At 40.1% G+C, this 19,631-nt stretch overlaps 1 protein-coding gene across 4 annotated transcripts in view; it reads right to left on the bottom strand.

Annotated features, from left to right (window-relative positions):
• Positions 1 to 15,748, bottom strand: part of cbfb (core-binding factor subunit beta) — a 36,400-nt gene extending 20,652 nt beyond the window's left edge. For all 4 annotated transcript variants that reach the window (XM_086163281.1, XM_086163282.1, XM_086163279.1 and 1 more), the window contains exons 1-3: positions 15,339 to 15,748; positions 14,969 to 15,055; positions 8,061 to 8,171 (exon numbers count right to left, since the gene is read on the bottom strand). In XM_086163281.1, the coding sequence (XP_086019407.1) occupies positions 8,061 to 8,171; positions 14,969 to 15,055; positions 15,339 to 15,416 (276 nt within the window). In that variant the 5' untranslated portion in view covers positions 15,417 to 15,748. The remainder of the gene's footprint in view (positions 1 to 8,060; positions 8,172 to 14,968; positions 15,056 to 15,338) is intronic.
• Positions 15,749 to 19,631: the final 3,883 nt, after the last annotated feature.

Genomic DNA, 19,631 nt, shown 5'->3' with positions numbered 1-19,631 from the left:
TTTATCTTGATCTTTTGTTTTTCTTTAAAGTAATTACATCTGAGTTTGACAGTCTGACTGTCTATTCAGCCTCAAACTCTCAATATGCGTAATCAAATTTGTACTTTGTTTCATTACATTATCTCTATGACCACATTTGTGGAGATTTAAGGACGTCATCTTGAGCTCTGGAAGGCAAAGATTTGCATTCTATCATATTGCAGAACAATCAGCTAATGGATAAAAGAAAAATCAACATCCTAATTGATACTTACAAAAAAAAACAACTCACTCCCACTTTCCAGGAAGAAAGCATTCTTCCAGGAATGTAATGTAATTATTTACGCTATTATGTAAAGATTGTTTTACCGTGAATGCTGGTTTTATGTTTCTTTTTTTAAAATACTTTCCCTCTTTTATGTTATTATTATGATAATAATCATGAAAAAGAGGATGTAGAGAGATTGTGGAACATATAGTATGTAATCGAAAAAATCGAGGGACAGCATAATAGAAAAATAATACAATAAATAGAATAAATAGACAACATGATAGAAAAAAAATTGTGTGTGTGTGCCCGCATATAGGTGTGTGTGTGTGCATGTATCAGGTGTGACAACAGCAGGTGGAGAAAAAGCATTTTAACGTTTCTCCTGCATGGATCTTTAACCAACGTCTACTGTCCTTTTGTTTCGCAAACACCTGCTAAAGCCAAATAGTTAATAACATGGTTTCCCCAACTGTGTGGTCACTCTCGCTTCTCCTTCTCCTAAACCTGTAATTACTAGGTCTACAACAGGGGACACAATACACTCAAGAGACACTTGGCGTCTAATGCCTGATGCACGACCCGATGGGTTGAAGGCAGATGTGAGAGGGTTGATGACCTGCAGAACAAATGGAACGTGGAGCTACAACGTCACAGGATGATCAATGTCTCCTTTTTTCAAATTTCAGTTAGTGCCACAAGGCATCGCATATCGTATCTAATTTTTCTGTTCTATCAGTTGATTCACGGTCGGAGTTGAAACACTGGAACCTTTGTCAGCTCATATGTTTTCCATTGCAAAAATCCTTCTTCACTGGTTCACTGGCAGTTTGTATTTCCATTGTGAGCTGAGTGAATTGGCCCCAGTCTTGTCTCTAACTGCCTGTAGACACATAATGTGCATCATTGGCATGCAAAATCCTGCGTGTGTGTGTGTGTATGCATTTGTGCACATTGGGCTAAAACACACTTCGTTCCCTTGGAGTTGAAAGACATGGAAATCTCATGCAAATCTACAAAAAGTCAGCAGACAGATGTAAAGTGAGAGCAGAAGGTAAATAAAACAGTGAAACGTAAAGCTCACATTTGTACCAATGAGATTCTGAAGGGAAGGGAGATCAATTCCATTTCAAGTCCCGTCTTCTGATATTAAAAGTTAAAATCTTTCACGGCGACTCTACTTAGGTGTCTCTATATTCAAAGGCATTAATTTCATTTTGGTTTTTGTTGATTGCTATAGCAAAAAAGTTAAAAAAAACTTTACACATTAGTATTTTGTAAGTGAAATTCCAAAAGTAAGTGAATATCCAGAAAACAATCCAGACTAAAATATCATGGTTAACACTGACCAGCTGGTTTCTATTTCCAAGCCATGAGTCTACCTATTGTCCGATGTGTCTGCTGTATTTGTCCAGGTGAGCAGAAGACTTGAATTCTTCCCTTCACTTACTGGAAGAACTAAGAATAGAGATGAAGGTGACACTCACTTGCTGGATTTCACACCAGACTGACCTTTCTGTCTCTCAAGTTTTATATCACAAACGTGCATCTCCATCTGTGGTTTCTGAACCTCAGATACACACAGACACACACACACACACACACACTCAGTTTGCCCCTATTGTAACCCTACTGCATGCAAATGATGTGCTTAAACACACAGACATGGCGGCAACATAAAACACAGAGACACACAATGAGGATTTACAAAGAGGGACGTGTATCTGTTTGTGCTGTATTGCATTGTGAAAATGGGTGTGGTCATTGATCTGAGGCCAGAAGCAAGAAATATGAAACCCAAATGCACTTACACAATTGTGTGTATATATGAGTGTGTGTGTGTGTGTGTGGGGGGGGGGGGGGGGGTTGTGGTAAACTTAAGTCTGCTCAGTGGGAGAAAGCAAGAAAAGTTCACTTTGACAGATTTTAAATGAAAAATGCTCCCAAAAGTCAGTGAGGACATACGAGATGCAGCACACACATAAATAGTGCATGCACACACTCGCGCACACACACACACAAACACACACAGGCTGATGCAGAGCAGCAGTAGCAGAGGGAACCAATTAGTGGTCAGGCTTTGATGATGTCACTGACAAGTCATGCACCAATGATACAGCTTCCGTTCAAGAAAGAAACATAACACCATACTATGCTTGTGTGTGCACGTGCACACAAACATAGCATTTGAAATCTTTTCTTATCTGCAACCACTGTTGCCTTTTAATTTAGTCATCAGATTTAACCACGAGGATACACCTCTGTCACATGCATGTGTGTGTGTGTATGTGTGTATGTGTGTGAGAGAGAGAGAGAGATAGAGACAGGGAGAATAAATAGAAACATGCCTGAGAGAAGCATCTGACAAAGTGTGAAAATGTCAATGTCACGATGATATTAATTTATAAAAGTGGGGACATTTACTTGCCAAATGAGGCATTCAACTACTAGGTAAATCAGTGTTTTTCTCCAAATATTTTTTAAATCTTGGATCCATCCTGATATTGACTTAGCAGATATATTGATAGTGACTGAAGACCCATGTTCGACATTTTCGTCAATAAGTGCTGAATTGAAGCAGAAGATTCAACAACGTTCTCTCACCAACTCATGTTTTACCTGCACACATTAACACACATCTTGTCCTGCACCTCCTTCGACACACACTTTGACAGTCTGTATAGATCTTTTAATTCGGCTGAGGTGCTTCTGTAATCCACCAGATAAGGATGCACGGCTCGAGGACTTGGTTGTTTACATTTTCAGTCATTCACTGTTGCCCCACCGGCATAATTCCGTCTAATCCTCCAAAGCTGGAGTTCGCTAATTCGGAATACATCCCTGAAAGTTATTGACAGGAAAATGCTCAGTGTATCTGACTTAAGTCCTTCTTTCTTCATGAAGGATGCAGCTCACCTTGTTCAAACAGCACTTTGAATGCAAACTATTTTATTTGCCAGATAGGGGATGAATAAGTAAGTTTGGATTGTACATTATATCTTTGATAACCTTGTGATACTGCATGTTTGTGTCCTGTGAAGGGCTGCAGATAGATAGAGGAAAGTATTTGTACAATTTGCCAGCAGCTGTGTCCATATTTACCATATTTCTACCAGCTCCTGCTGACGTGGAGCTGGTTTTATCCACCACATATATCCTTTTTAAAGCAACAGAAATTCAAATATCCATGTCAGATGATATATTTCTTATAGAAAAATCTGTAGTGTGCATTAGGTTTTTTTCAGTATTTTCTTCATTCATATTAGTCGATCCTCCTCCATCACAGACAGATACGCTTCCCCTTTACTTTTCTTCCTCTCTTAACCGCTCTGTCGATGTCTCCTTCTCTGATTTAGGCTGCTGATGTGTCTGTACTTTGTCTGTGGCCGAAATAACGCACTGAGGGCACACGTAGAAAAACAAGCTTGAACACGGGAATTTGCAATGTAATACCTGTGGTTTCAACCTCGCTTAAAGTCACATCTCCACACACGTCTATTCAACCAGTATATGGTCTGAGCTGCGGCCCCTTTCCAAAATAAACTTCGGGCTGATCCCAAGAACTTCCTTTGTAGGACTGGACAATATGGAAAAAATAATATCAATCAAAGGACTGTTCATAAATTTACATACATATCGTTTTATCTGCGTAGGAATGAAAGTGTGTCTCCAGCTTAAGGTCTGCAAACAGGGAATCTGGCGCAGTCTCTCTGAGCCATTCTTAGAAATACAATTTCACAGAGTTGAAATTTTGATTTTTTTGCTTTATATGTTTGTTTTGTCATTTTCTTATTTCTGCTTATTTACCCGATCGGTTTTCGTGGAACATGTCCTTGTCTTTTTCAGATTTCCTGCTATTATTCTGATTTTTTTTTTTACCCACTTACCATTGAACTTCACATTTTTATTTAGTGGTGCTTTTAAAAAGGAAAATGCATCCAGTTGAGGCCAAAAAAGAAAAGCACAAAATTGAACGAGTTAAATGAAACTAGATAAATGAAAATAAACTAAAATTAAATCTCTAGCAAGATTACATTATGTTTTTCACTCTGACCTATTAGTGACGTAACAATCTGAGGCAGGCCTTTTGAGTATAGCCAACTCTTATGACACTTTAAAATCTGAATGGTCTGAGCTTTAATTTGTTTCATTTATTTCAAAGTGAAAACATTATGAAACTAATGATGAGCTGTTTCCTCACAAATGTTGGCTCACATATTCATTGCTGCAAAAAGTACCCAAAACCACACTGTGTCTGACACGTCAAATTATTTAGAGGGAAAACAACGTGTGGGGGCTGAGAGGAGGCTATTTGGCTCTGGAGTTGCAATGGTTTGTGGGATTTGTAGTTTTTTCCCCACTTGATTTTCCTCAGGTTCCCCAGATATGTCCTTTATATTTTCATTTATTTTGTTTCAGTTTTTTTTTTTTTTACTGCGACCCTCAATATGGCAGATTATGGCAAAACTTCCTCTGTTAGCTGGTAAAAATGTTCAAAGAAATTATATTTATGGACAAAATTGTGGGTTGTTAACCTGCCAGAAGTAAAGCCCAACAAACACTGGTCACTGTAGAGACATCAGTGTGTTGTTGTATCTTTGTTTAGATCCGGTTGTGGCAACTGGTGACATTTATGTCCCCATTAGATGTTTGATGAACAAAAACAGAGACTTTCAGGTTTTGTTCTTTGCCACAGAAATTTAGAAAAAAGTAACAAACGGCTTTCCCGCTCAAAGTAAAATCACGAGGCGAGGTTATCGGGCGTTAGAAAACGCTAAAATTAACCTAGTTCACAGCTGTGTCTTGTTAGCCTGCAATGACACGGTGCGTCTGCAATTCTATTCTTTCTGTCTATAAAACACACACATGCATGTGTGCACACACACACCAGTTGCCAAGTTTAACCTGGATGTGCTAGCCTACTCTTTTGGTTTGGCACCATCTGTGTTTGGAAATGAAGGAGAGGGTGGAGAGAGAACGTGGGGATGTGGGGAGGTGGGCGCGGTTACTGAGGATATAAGCAAAAAAAAAAATATATATAATAAAAAGAAACATTGTGAATGGAAAGAGAAAGGGACGTGAAGGGACGGAGCGCGAGACGCACAAGCAAGCGTGTAGGTTCATATAAACTGCCACAAGAATAATAAACACAGGAACGACCAGGGAAACTCAAATAAAGAAAACATGTCAGGAAAAGTAATAAAAATAAGGAAAGCAGGGGCAGAAACAGCATCTTAGTTGCACATTTTGAATCCTACCTCAAAACTCGCAGCCAATTCCTTCCTCACCCAAATCCACATTAATATTATATTATCCTTATTGGTGTTGTGGCAACAGAGACATCTGTATTTCTCTATTAAGAAGAATCCCAAAAAGCAATATTTATAGAAAAAAATCATGGAGAACGCTTAGACCTGTTGCATTAATGATAAATTCCCTTCTCAGCAAAACTGGGTACATAGTTTTTTTGTAAGTGAGTATAAAGAAACTTCCTGTGGATGTGCAGGACACAGGCTTGAGCCGGAGGACCTTGTATAAACTCAAGAGTTTATACATTTTGGAATTTTGATAATTATTTTTCTTACGACAGAGCCATACCTCAGCATTAGGTTTTATTATTTTTAAAACGATTCAACTCCAAAACGCCAGCACATATTTGATGATTCGATCATTTTCACTTAAATGTACCAGGCACGTGCCGGGCTGCTCTGAATTTGAAAATGTCACGGGTAGAATTGTCAGACCGGTAAGAAAACTTTTTTGCAGCCAGTGACATTCTGATCACTTAGGTACCCAAAAGCAAGGTTCTCGGGCTTGATCCCTACAGAGTAGCAGCAAATATGACTATGTTCGTACAGGCCTCATTCCCTGCGTGAATGTTTGAATGTGATCACGATGTTCCCGTGTAGCTTAGAAAATTAAATAAGAAAAAAAACAATTAAAAAAGGCATTCGGTTGTTTTTTTTTTCCTTTTGAGTTTTCAAACCACGGTTATTTCTGTTTTGCTGGGTCGCATTCACAGCTCAGTCACTTAGTAACAGTTAGTCAGCCATCCAAGGAGAAAATCCTTCGCTAAGTTACGTGATACATCATTCAGTGCTTACAGTGTGTTTCAATACATTTTTAATAAGGCTTGATTCTATGCTGTTTTTCACATCCGACTCCCATCTGAGCTGAAAATCACTCTGGACTCAAGCTGGACACACATGCGACTCGACTCGGATAGGAACTTGACTTAAACAGGTTTAAATCCATTTAGCTGAAAGTAGCTTGGTTTGTGCAAATAAGAATATCGACCCAAACGCTGACATTTGAAGTGCTGACCTCCAAATGCTTCTCTGTAAACGGCTCCACAAGTCTATAATATATATACATTCATATGTATAAATATATATATATATACACACACACACATATATACATATACACATATATATACCCACATATATATTTAAATATTTGTATTACTCCTTGTATATACCATTAGTATGAAATATTCAGGGCAGTGCACACTGTAAACCGCATCACTACGGCTTCTCTGGAGTATTCTCAGTACTTTTTGACAGTACATTGCTCTCAGAAAACCACACTGTGCACTCGCTCGTCCTCTTTCATACACGTGGAATATAAACGACTATTATATAAAAGACTGAAACCTTAGATGGGTGTCTTTTGAGGGAGCAGCATGAAAAGGGCATTTCAGCAATCTGGAACAAAACATCTGAGCTGTTGTGTTCGTAAAGCATAACTAATGTTTTTACTTCAAAATGTGAATACGGAAAGGAATTGACTGTCAGCAAGTTTGCGTCGTTCATTTGCAGACGTGTGTGTGTGTGTGTGTATGCGTTTCTGCATGTGCATGCATGTGTGTTTGTTCCATCTCTTGACTTTATTTCTGGAGAACAACTCTGAAAATGCTTTACGTCTCCTGGCCTCATTAAAACTTCATAGATCTGTGAGCACCATGGAGGTGACAAAGAGAGGGTGTCGTCTTACACTCACTAACACGTGCGCGTGCACACACATAGTCTCATTCTCCCACTGTCTGGTACATACACACACACATGCACCCACACACACATACACACGGGTATACACATCCTGCTCCGACTATCAGGGCATTTGTGTTAAATAATTAACAGTGTGAGATTGGTCCGTCAGCCTCGGGGCACGGAGGTCCATCGATTCCCCACAATGTATTTTTAATGAGCCGCCAGCCGGCAGTCATTTCAGTTGGCCGGTGTTTGTGGAGGGACTTTTGACACACAAACACACACACACACAGCGTGTTCAGGCTGCGCGCCAAGGGAGACAATTAACATACATATAAACACTGCAGAAGTGCCGCCGAACAGCCAATATCGTCTGGACAACGGCAGCGGTGAACATCCTCTGTTCAAAGTTGTTGAACTCCCGTGTCAGATTGTCATTGAGCATCTCTAAAGTGTCTATCCCCCCAACTAAGGCCGGGACTAATTGAAGCCACAAAATCACCCGGCAACTGGAGCAAGAGAGCAAGGACGGGGGTTGCTTTCCAACACACGCAGGTCCCGCACTAATTAATTGTTGTAATAGTTTCTTTCCTTAAACACATCTACTGTTTTTACCATCTCTGTATGACAGTAAAAAAAAAAAAGAGGAACAGAAAGAAGATGGAAACGCTTCCCCAAATATGAAAACAATCACACAGAGGGAATGACAGAACACACGTGACTGAGCACGAGACGTGTCTGCCAAACCTCTTTGATTGGTCTGAAAAAGAACATTTTACTGTCATGATCTACAAAAATTAAGCAAGTTTTGTAGGTCCTACCTTTCCCGTTTCCCTCTCAAAGTCGACGTACTCCCTCGTAGGAACCTGCCGCTGATCTAGGTTGGCGGGAAAGAACTGGAGGGAAAGGTTGGTACCTGTAGCTACAAAGGCCTGGAAGGGAAAGACGAGCGGGGGTTGGGGGAGGAGGGGGAGGGATAAAGTCAGTTGTCTGAGTTACGCTTCGAAAACACCGTCGAGTTCCTATTTCTATCTGGAGTCCGGTTTTAACAGCATGGGCTCAAAGTCTTCGAACAACATGAAATTCATAAAATCATCCGCGGAGTTCTGATAATGTGGATGATACTTCTCGTCGCAGGATTTTTTCATCTGTGTAGAAAAAACAAAATCAGCAGAATTTCTGCACCGCCGATAACAAATATTTTTTTAGTGCACCTAAATGATATAGTCTTAACTTCATTTTAAAAGCAAATTAAAAGCATTGCTACCCGGAATTTGTATTCTGAATGTTACTGTTGATCTTGGAAAGCACATCGCAGTGAGTTCTTGTATAACTGGAACAAAATTAATGTGTAAGTTTGAAAGTTTGATTTGGGAGGGTCCCAATGTAAGGCTTTAGATTTGAAAAGAGCTCTGAAGTGATTCATTTTCTTTCCTCTGCCTTTCCGGCCACCCTCTCAGTTTCTTCGTGGTCTATAACCGCTTTTCCTCTCAGAACAAAGACTGAACCGCTGGCATGATCGCCACACACATTCACACACCCACGCGCGCGCACACGTGGCTATTCCCCTCATATTTTTGATTTCTATTAAATGATTTTTACTCGAGATGACCGTTCTTGAGAGAAACACATTTATGCAGACATGCAAACGCGGAATTGAAATGCATTTCTTGGTTGCCGCCAGAAAGCGATGAATTACGACGAGACGGGGGAAGGAGAGAGGGGGTCTGTTAGAAAATGTAATTCTTTTGCATCTATGTTTGTGTGTGTGTGAGTGTGAGTGTGTGTGTGTGTGGTGTGCGTGCACGTTGTGTGTTTGTTGAGATGGATCAATACTAAGCGCATTAAGGCTGCAACTAAGCTGGAAGCATATAAATTATGTACCTTGTCATATCGGTCCCTCATCTGACTCTTTAGAGAAAGTCTGAATGAAAGAGAGCAGCAGACAAAGAAATACAGGGAGGAGAGAGAGATGAAAAAGTGCCTAAGTGGACACACAAAGAGAGGAAAAAAAAAAAGTCTCGCAAGCACACGCACGCACCCACATATACACACACACACACACGGACACACACACTCCCAGAAACCAGATCTAAAAGAACACCCGAGTCATCATTTCTGCTGTATTTGAGGTATTGGATTACAACCATCTGATACCAATTTGCTGCCTACTACTGCTGGAGAGGAGAGGACAGGAGGAGAGGCGGCGTGAGGGGAGAAATGGAGGGAAATTGAGGGACAAAGGAGGAGGAAGGGAGATGGGGGAGAAGGAGAAAACGGAGCGAATGGTATCTTAACGGCGGGGAGGAAAACAGACAAATGTGAAATTGTCTGTTTTCCGATACGGAGGAGGAAAAAAGGCCACTGGCATGGAAATCAATAGTTGTTTAAAAAAAAGTGACTGGTGTCTAATGATCTGAAGCTAATTTACTTGGAATTATTGTTCCATTCATCAAATCAATCCGGATCAGTTAGGAGGCGTCTCACGATTCAGAACACATTACCTTACTTTTGGAGCTGTGTTATTAATGCTTTTAGAATTTATGCGTAATTTTTAATAAGCAGAGTAATTCAGAGTTTGAATTTCAAGCTTTTTCTATACTGTATAGAAAAACCTTACAGAGATGAATTAGCTTTGCAAACCCCTGAATTGTGAAGGTGGCATCCAAAGGGATCACTTAATCATCATGTAATGATTATCTGATCTATTTTTGAGATAAAATTATCATTTTCCATAAAGCTGAGCAGAGCTTCTGTGGTGGATCTTTTGATTAGAGTCAGTTTGGTTTGGCTATATTTCATGGAAAAGGTAAGTGATTGTATGAGTTTAAGAAAAAAATACTTTTGGGTTGACTTTCCTGCAAATCAAATCAAAAGGAAATAATCCATTGATGAGAAACTAAGTGAAATATAACCTCCGTTGCAATTAAGTCTCCACAAATTCAATTACAAAACTGTTGAAGGACTCGCCTTTGTGACTGAATTGAAAACAATTTACGGTAAGTCTGTTTATGGTCTTTAAGGACCTTCAGACGCCATACAATCACTGCATCACAAGTATGGTTTGCTTACTTTTATTGATTCATTTTATTCCAAAAGAAAAAAACAGTTTCAAAATGATATATAATTTCACAAAAAGATCTCTCACAATATCAGATTGCGTTCAGATTTATTAAGTTAATTTAATGGAAAAACCTATGAAGATGAGTACTGTGGTTTTCATGTGCCGCCCTGTCATTCGATGATAGCTGCAGGCCAGATCGCAGATAATATTTCAATAAATTCTTCGCCTCTACTTTGCACAAAATTGGACGTTATTCGATCAGTTAAGACGCACGCCTGAATAAAGCTGCGCACAAAGGCACATGTTTGTTGTTTCACGGCACCGACAGGCTGCTGATCTCTAGACCCTTTGATTCAAAAGGGTGTTTCCTCCCGGGAGTGGATGTTCGATTTTCAAAGATCTGATGGAGCGGTGTGACAGGACCCGGTTCTGACATGAAGTCCAGATGCTACTTTGCTTTTCTCACAATAATACTGACTCATCGGTCATGAACCAGAATTATTCTCCTGTTCTGACTTCTTAATTTAGGTTTTAGTTAAAAAAAAGCAAGATAAGGCCTGGGTTTCTGCCAAGACATTTCCTTGACTCCCCCTTTTATGATTCAAAATGAACTACATTGTTCCATGTGTCACTGTCGATAATAACATGTTACTGTGAAGTTAATAGCGAGTAATTTCTCGTTCGGTCATCAGGCTCTGTTATGGTCGTCGTCATGGCAATGCAAGACCATGACTTTGGGGATGGAGTTTTTAAGGGAGGGCAGTGTTTTGTCTATTAGTTTTATCCTCAATTGAAAACTTTTCTTTTACCAGCCGATCCAGGCAGCTTATTTATTTAGTCCAGAGCAGAAATTCTGAGTTGACCTCCGAATATCAAGGCTTTTATTTTACCTTCATAGAACTGACATTCATCTTTTATATTCCAAAATGTCCTTCAGTTGAATATTTCTGTAACTTTTTATACATTAAACATGACTTTAGGCATTAACCTTTCCAAGAAAAACTTTAAATAGGACAAAAAAAATCAATCTATTTTAAACAATAAGAAGAAGTGTTCAAGTTCTCAGGCAAGGCTGTAGGAACTAAATCATTATAATTACTTAGATCAATTTGCTACATTTCACTCCTGTATTTGCAATTATTGATGTGACAGTTTATGAAATTGGGATGAGGTAAGAATTGAAAGATTAACCATTTCTGCAAATATGTGTGAAAACGATGATTTACATTTTGGCTTTCAGTGCGAAATATCAAAAGCATCTGGTCCAGTTTAATTGAAATTACATCCACTGCTCCTCCCAAACTGAAGCCAAATAGTAGGCAAAAATAATGTTATGCCATCACAACAGAGTAGACACTCAGGTAAGATACTGAAAGGTAGAAATAAATAAATTCCCTGCATCACACTGTTGTTTTCCTGTTGTTGTGTTACATCTATTAAAAGTGAGCCTTGGAGGCGCGTTGACTCCTCATTGTGTCTGATCGCTGCTCACGCCGACCATGAAAATAGCAGGACGTCTCTGGCGGCGTCTGGCCGATAGATAAATCAGCGACATGATGTCACAGCTGCCGTTAAAACAGTGGCCATCAATTCTCACTACATAAGAAGCTTATAAATACAGTGAGGACAGACAGACAGACGGACGCATCATGTCCCACTAAAAGATGGTAAAACTAGATGTGCTCCCCCATTGACCCCCCTCCTACCTCCTGACATTGGACGGGGTGTTTGTGAAAAATACCTCCGGGATGACTAAGACGGCAGGAGTTGTCCTGTATGTGTCGGTAGGCCTGCCGGGCTTCTTTTTGCCTCACTTCACCTTTGGTTGACGTTGCACTAAGAGTTCACGGCGTCGGCCGTGAGGTCACGACATAATAAGAGAGTCCTGGCCCGCTTAAACACTATAAACTGCTCATTACTTGTGGGATCGGCTACACGATCTCAGACGACAAACATGAATGTCAGGAAAGTCTACTGACGGTGACTGTTAATAGTATGCCAGAAAAAAATACCACCAGCCAAAGAGTATATTTTATTTACAGGCCCTTATTTATTTATTTATTTTTTTAAAAAAACAACCTTCCTATCATTGCATTTGGTGGTTACAATATGGTTGGACAAATTATTTTGTGACGTGTTTACTTTCACAAAAAAAAAACACCAAGCCTCTGTTGAAGCCTTTTTATTATATTTATATTCTTATTTATTGATATTGTTATTGTTTCACTCCTGTAACAAACAAATTACCCCTATGGGGACCAATAAAGTATTATCTTCTCTTCTCTTATCTTATTACGACCTCATTTGCATTCACTGGATGTTGATTACAATGATATTAATATGAAGTGTTATTTTATCCTCTTGCAATCTGACTGTTATTTTTTCACAAATACAGTATATATTGATTTTGCCTTACAGACCGCATATACTCAAGGCCCGGCTCTAAACACTGTTTCTGAAAGGGGTCTTTTTTGCTCACTTTGTCTCAACTAAAGAGCATAAAAGACACGTCTTCTTTGCTTTCCTCCGGTCGGGCTGCGAATGCGCTTTGATAAGAGGTCGACCCAGATAGAAGGCTTGAAGTTAAAGTGTTAAAACACAACTAAATAACACTTCATCTGAGGTGATGTCGCGGACTAAAATCACAAGGAATGTGAGGAGAAATTACTTTCCAAAGAGAGTAATTAAGGAAAGAAAAACATCGCCAAAATACTGATTTTCACAGTGAAAAAAAACTCCTTCTTAATTTAGACCTGAATAAAACTCCCTGGAACAACGAATCCAACGCGATAATGCCAGGCCGCAGACCAGAATCAACAGTGGAACGGACCTGTGTAAAAAACAACCTCATCACGAGCGCCTAAGTGGGTGTTGATTCTCTTGTAGAAGCTTGAAATATAAGAAAATAATATATTTCTGCAAAGTTCAGCTTATTAATCAACTCAATTTATATACCTTTGGCTTTATACCTATAACAATTTCTCTCAGCTCATCATACTTTCCTTCTCTGCACTGCACACTTTGGCTGTGCTCACATGTTGACAATATTCCTTAATTAGAAATGACAGGCAAACATTTACCTTATGAGGGTAATTTCGGGCTCACAGTCACAACCCTGACAGTGTTTGTTGTGAGCGTAAAGCGGTTGCGTGATAACGTGTTAATGAGGGCGCGTTTGCACAGACAAAAGGCCTGCAGCTGCACTCGGCACAGATGAGTAGTCTGAACGTAAAGTTTAGTCTGAGGGTCTGATAACGCGCCGATTTCCTGCTGAGGGGGCAACATCGGAAGACAGACGCTCACGCACGCATGCGCGCAGATGCTTGCTTACTCTGCCCAGGAAGACAAACTCACAATGCTTTCATTTTGTCCATTAAACCGTCCAGATAATTTTTTGCTTATCAGGAAAATAAAGTTGTCGCCTATAAGCGTTTTGCGCTTTTGGAGTTTCAGCAAAGACCTATCAGTTAAAGGTTTCTGAAACTGGCCCGTGAACTTCAGTAACCCCGAGTCCTTATGCGAGGACTTTTTCACTCTTACTCATTACTTTGACTTTTACCCATATGAATACTTTTAATCCAATCTTAATGCCTACAGTTGTTTTCATGGTACACAAGTTTAAATGGAATTAAAATGTCATCAAAATAGGTATATAGGGCTATTTAACTACCAAATGAAGACAATCGTGTGTGATTACGTGTCATTCTGGACTCCTTTACACAGGAGACGCATTAAATATGTGAATATTCTTGGGTGATTTTTAGAGCTGGTGATTAAATAACCATTTATCTAATTATTGGGGGAGGAAAAAAAAAGGGCACGCCCTTTATAGGGTTTAAACCAAACTATCTAAACGTTTACTTTCTACCCAACCAATCCTCTGAAGAATTCCCACAACATTGTTTATTTTTCCCCAATAGGTGCAAGGGAACCAACCGCAGGTCCTGAGGTCCTCGAATAAGTACCTCAATGTTTACCAAAATCTCAACTTATACATATGTATTTAATTTCAATCTACAAGTAGGAATAAATAATCGATATAAAAGTATTTGAAAAACAACTATTTGGTACATGTTGCTATGCTCCCCTAAACTTCCTGCTGCCATTTGCTTCAGCCACCATTAGCAGGCGCAAAAAATACTCGAAGTGAAAGATGACAAGGGCGAGAAGAGCTCAAAACTTCGAGTCCTCATGCAGGGATGAGTTGGACTCACAAAAAGGTCGGTATTGCTTTTGAAATTGCCAAAGAACACCGCTCTTTTTCACACATCTCACTCATTCTCAGTACCAGTACAGTGGCCTTTCCTATGAAATTCAAATCCACCTTTGTTTCTGAAAAAAGGCATCAATGTGATGTCACGTCATAGTTTTGGTGTGCTTTGGATAAAAGCGTAATGTAATGTAATGTAATGACGCGTTTAACTTTGAGATTGAATTTGTCCATGCTGTCTTCACCCCTGCTGCATCCGACCAAGTTCAGCGGGGGCCGCCGCCGACCAGAATGTCCTCAAACGAGGACGCCAGAGGGATGTTTGAGAAACCACCAGTGTTTTATTTCTCTTTCTGAGCTAAAATCTAGTTTCTATTCACTCATCATCTGTCCTCTGATGCTGTTCCTCTTGAAGACAAATGATGAAGCATCGACAGTTGAGAGTTTCTACTCACGACTTCTGACCGTCCGTCCCTGCAGGCGTTCTGGAAGCGGGCCTGTCTCTCCTCATGGGGTCGGTCCCTGAAGCCGGTGTATTTAATCTGGTGCGATGAAAAGGATGAAAAGAGCACACGATCGAGCTTGATGTTTCTCAGAGGTCTCTCAAGTTTTAGATTTATCACAGCATCAGAGGGTTATGATAAATACACTGGGTCCGAAGGAAGGCGGGGGCGTAATCCGATTACTCGGATAAAAGATGAGATTTGTTCGGGGGGTGCGAACACGAAGTTTGAAACAAACCAAATCCTCCAGCCGTCTCGTATATGTGTGTGTGTGTGTGTGTGTGTTTCCGCCGTATAGAAAGGGCTCAGTGTGCAGACTCACCTCACACTCCCTGCTCAACTTGCGGAAAAACTCCTCATTCTCAAACTTGCTCCTCTGGTCCGGGACAACCCGCGGCATCTTCCCCGACGCTGTGCGCTCACCGGCGGCTTCGGCACTTTGTCTGTGGACTCAAAGGATCCGGCCGTGGGAGGGGGGGAAAAAACAAAACAAAACAAAAAAAAAAAGACCCAAAACTTTATCGTCGTCCGCGTCCTCACTCACTTCCCTTCCGTGTCTCCCTCTGTGTGTGTCTGTGTTTTTTGTTCTTCGTTTCCGTGTGTGTGTGTGTGGCTCAACGTGCTGCTGTGACCGCGGGGCCCCGGTGCGCTCCTCCGGCTCCAAGTGCTTCTTATTAAGCGACCCGCAGTGAGAGATAAAGCTCACTTTGACCGTCTCTGTGTGTGTCTCTCCCTCCCTCCCTCTCCCTCCCTCTCTCCCTCTCTCTCTCTCTCTCTCTCTCTCTCTCTCTCTTTCTATCTCTACCTGCAACTTTCAAGCGCTCCTCCTCCCCGCTTATTCCCGTTTAAGTGAATCACCCTCTCTTAAGACAGCACAAACGCCTGCCAGGGATCGTTTGCGCTTCGCCAAACAAAAGTGGAAAGTTGAAAGTTACCCTTCTTTTCTTTCACTCCTCGGGAAAGAAATCACGCTAAATGATCATTTTATCCTTTTGTTTTAACCACTTAAACGCTACCATTTCACCGTCGTTTTGACTTTATTATCAACGTACGCGTCTGGCCGCTCGCGGAAAAAGCTTCGCACTCATTCATTCCTTCGCATCTCTGTTCCGCGTCCACTTTGCCCCACGTTTGCTCCTGAACCTGAAGGCATCACCAGTCTACTTCCTGGCTCCGTCGAGTCGCTCTTGTGACTGTACACCCAAAATACCGCCCCCCTTCTCTCACCCCTCCCCCACGCCACCCCCCATTCACAATAATAATACTAGTACACACGCTACTCGGGGAGCCTCTGCGCATGCGCGGCGCCTCGACCGCAGAAACTTTATAGGATCCTTATGTGAAGGGTGAAGGATTGGAGGAGGGGGAGGTTGGAAACATAGTGGAAGACCTTTGTTGGATGTTTAAAAAATGCATTTTTATGCGTTATAATTGTCACTTCAAGGTTTTTCTGATTGTTTTCAATTAAAACAGCAGACGCTTGAGATAATCAGGCAAAAAGGTTTAATGACTTGCACTATGTGACCTAACAGTTCGTTCAAAGGATGAGGGTTATTTGTCACTTATTTTGTCAATAAACATTTTACAGATGTTTTTTTTGAGATTTGACTTTTCCCTTCCGAAGAATATACCTCAGCGGAATCAGCCACAAACACAATAATCGTCACTTAAAATTCTGCGTACGCTATCAAATCACTACTACTTTGGCGATAGATAATGACATAATGACAAAAATGTATTTACAAAAAGGTAAGTTTCTCCCTCTAGTGAGCGTCTTCGCCTCGGGGTTTGTGTGGGTCTTTTTAGTTCTGGTTGTAGAATACTTATACTGTGGTGCTTATACCCATGTAAATTTGAATGCAGAATTTTTGTCCTTGACATTGGCTTTTTTTTAAACCATTGGTATATTGTATTTTATCTTTGTATTTGTTTGTGTGTGTGTGTGTGTGCGTGTGTGGGGGGGTGATAATGATACTGATAAATGTAAATTTGCCCTTCTCTGCATTGTCAGAGCAATTCAAAGCGGCTCCTTTGAACACCCTCATTTATTGAAACTCATTGTCAATGACATTTTCACCTGAGCTAAGATGCCAAAAATAGTTAAGACAGAAATGACAAATTTCCCTTCACTGTTAGAACCAAAAGATTACCATTAGAGGTCTGGCATTAGAATTATGAGGACAGCTATGAATATTAGTTTCAAAATAGTTCATGGTATTTTTTTAAGAACATAGCGGCATAAGAATCTGATGACAGTGAAAGAAAGTTAATATGCAGCTTGACAGCAAATGGAGTGAAAACTGACTATAAAAATAAAAACCTCATCATTTAAGGTATGTATGAAGAACCTGAACCCAGTGGAAGTAGCCAATGAAAATTAGTTTTTAAGAAAATAACAGCCAGGATGTGGACCAACTAAGTGACATAAAAATTATCTAATTTCAACTGGAAATTGACACTCATTTTATTAAATACACTATATAATAGTAATACTAAATAAATATAACAAAGAAGTCAGATTTACTTTTTTTTTACAGCAGAAACCGTGGCCAAAAGGGGGAAGGAGACAATTAAATAAGATGAACGCAAAAACCCAGGAGGACCAAATGAAACTAGGTTGAGTTCATGTCGGTAAATGAAAATAAATTTAATGTCTGGACAAATTAAACTAACGTGATGGGGAAGCCAAGACCTGGGATCAGCATGCCGTGTCAAAATAAGACCAGACTGCACGTCTCAACCGCTCACCGTGGCAACCACAGATGATCTGATTAATTGATGAACCTTTTACCGAGTCACCAGCTTCTGCTTTGAATCACTCACGCACTGCTAAGCTGTTCAGATACACACACACACACACACACACACACACACACACACACACACATAAACACAAACACACAAACACACACACAAAGTTTGATATATGAATGTAAATTCCAAGGTGACAAAGCAGTGTGATTGTGATGGTGCAGATGGAGCCTCTTCACAAGAGAAATATTTTAATTGACCACTGTCACTGGAGGTCACATTACATGGTCAAATGTTAATGGGATGAGTTGACATGCTATTTTTAGGCTAAGGGTAGTATAAGCAGTACCATAGTTAAAAAAAAAAAAAAAAAAGTTGTTTATCACACGGTTTTACATTGCCATTGTATTTTTCGACTAGATAAAGCACCGATTACTGAATGGATGATCTGATGTAACATGTTGTTTCAGCCCATGAGGGGGAAAGGCCTAAAGCAATAACACCGAGTCATAAATGGGACATATGTTTCAGCCTTAGGCCCAAATGGTTAAAACAATTAGGTTCAAATCCTCACAGATGCACCGTGACCATTTTCCAATACTGAGCAGTGTTATTCTCATTTTCTAGACATTATTTTGTAAGTACATTTTCAGTGTGCATTTGCTGTTAAAGTGTACAGCTGTTTCATTGTCTCTGACTTTGTCTCAGGGGGGATTCTTTTGTGCAAACACACGTTTCACCAGTTATTTCTTGAACATACAAACACAAATAGCCTTGCGACATTTTTACAAAGAAAACAAGAAAGCACCTCATGGCAAAATAGCATCCACACTTACTTTTAACCTGCAGGTTATTCTCCTCTTTTAATTAAAATGTGTGTTTGTGTGTGGGCGTGTGTGTGTGTGTGTGTGTGTGTGTGTGTGTGAATGAAATTCCCCCGTGAGTCCCAGTCCTTTTTACTCTATGTCCTTCAGAAGACTAATTAGGAGTTTAAAGCAAATTATTTTTTGGACTTCTACAGTTATTAATTATTTTTTGTTGTTTTTCCAATTGTTGTCCACTTGTATCAGTACCATGTTCACTTTCTTGAAACTCAATGTTGCTGAGGGTCACAACATGCCAGACAACCAATTTGTGGCTAAACTACAGCAAAAAACTACTGCATCCAACATGACATGCCTTAATTGTACAACAGGACAACAACTTTTTTTTTTCATTTTGCATCCACAGATAATTTGAGCCAAGAAATTTTCCCTACTCAGATATCATGACCCAGTGCAGAATGGAAATACACACTGAAATGAATAAACGTTTTACTCCATCAGAGAAAGGGCGGTATGGTAATGCAGTGGTAACCACAGTCGCCTCACAGGAAGAGGTTCCTGGTTCAGGCTCTCCAGCTTCCTTCCACTGACTGAGTGTGTGTGTGTGTGTGTGTGTGTGTTACTGGTTGTAAATTTAAATGGCTAATAACGAACTCCATATGTTGTCTAACAGGCGTAAATTTTTGGGCCCACATGAAAGCAGGAAATCGTGGTCGGGTCACAGAGTCAGTTGAATGGTGAAAAGTGAAGTATGATTGTTTTGACTAACATTAACAGTTGTTTATTGACAAAAAGATGGGGAATTTACAATTTATGTACTGAAGGAGAGATAAGATAAGAAAGGATATGTTACTGTTGCTCTTGTACAAAAACTGGTGTTTTTCTGCAAACTGAAATGTCCATTAAAAGCTTAACCAGATGAAACGTCCCAGCTTTACACTAATTTGTAATTTCTAACAATTTACACACAGTCCAAACCTGACCTCTGAGCTTCAGAGAAAACACAGCTTTTCCCATTTTCAGTGTCAGTCAGCCAAGCA

This window comes from Fistularia commersonii, chromosome 17, assembly GCF_037954325.1.
Source record: "Fistularia commersonii isolate RoL2024-O1a breed Wild chromosome 17, RoL_Fcom_v1.0, whole genome shotgun sequence".
In the NCBI taxonomy this organism is placed as follows: domain Eukaryota; kingdom Metazoa; phylum Chordata; class Actinopteri; order Syngnathiformes; family Fistulariidae; genus Fistularia; species Fistularia commersonii.
The sequence above is the reverse complement of the archived record's forward strand: the minus strand, read 5'-3'. Positions and strand labels throughout refer to the sequence as shown.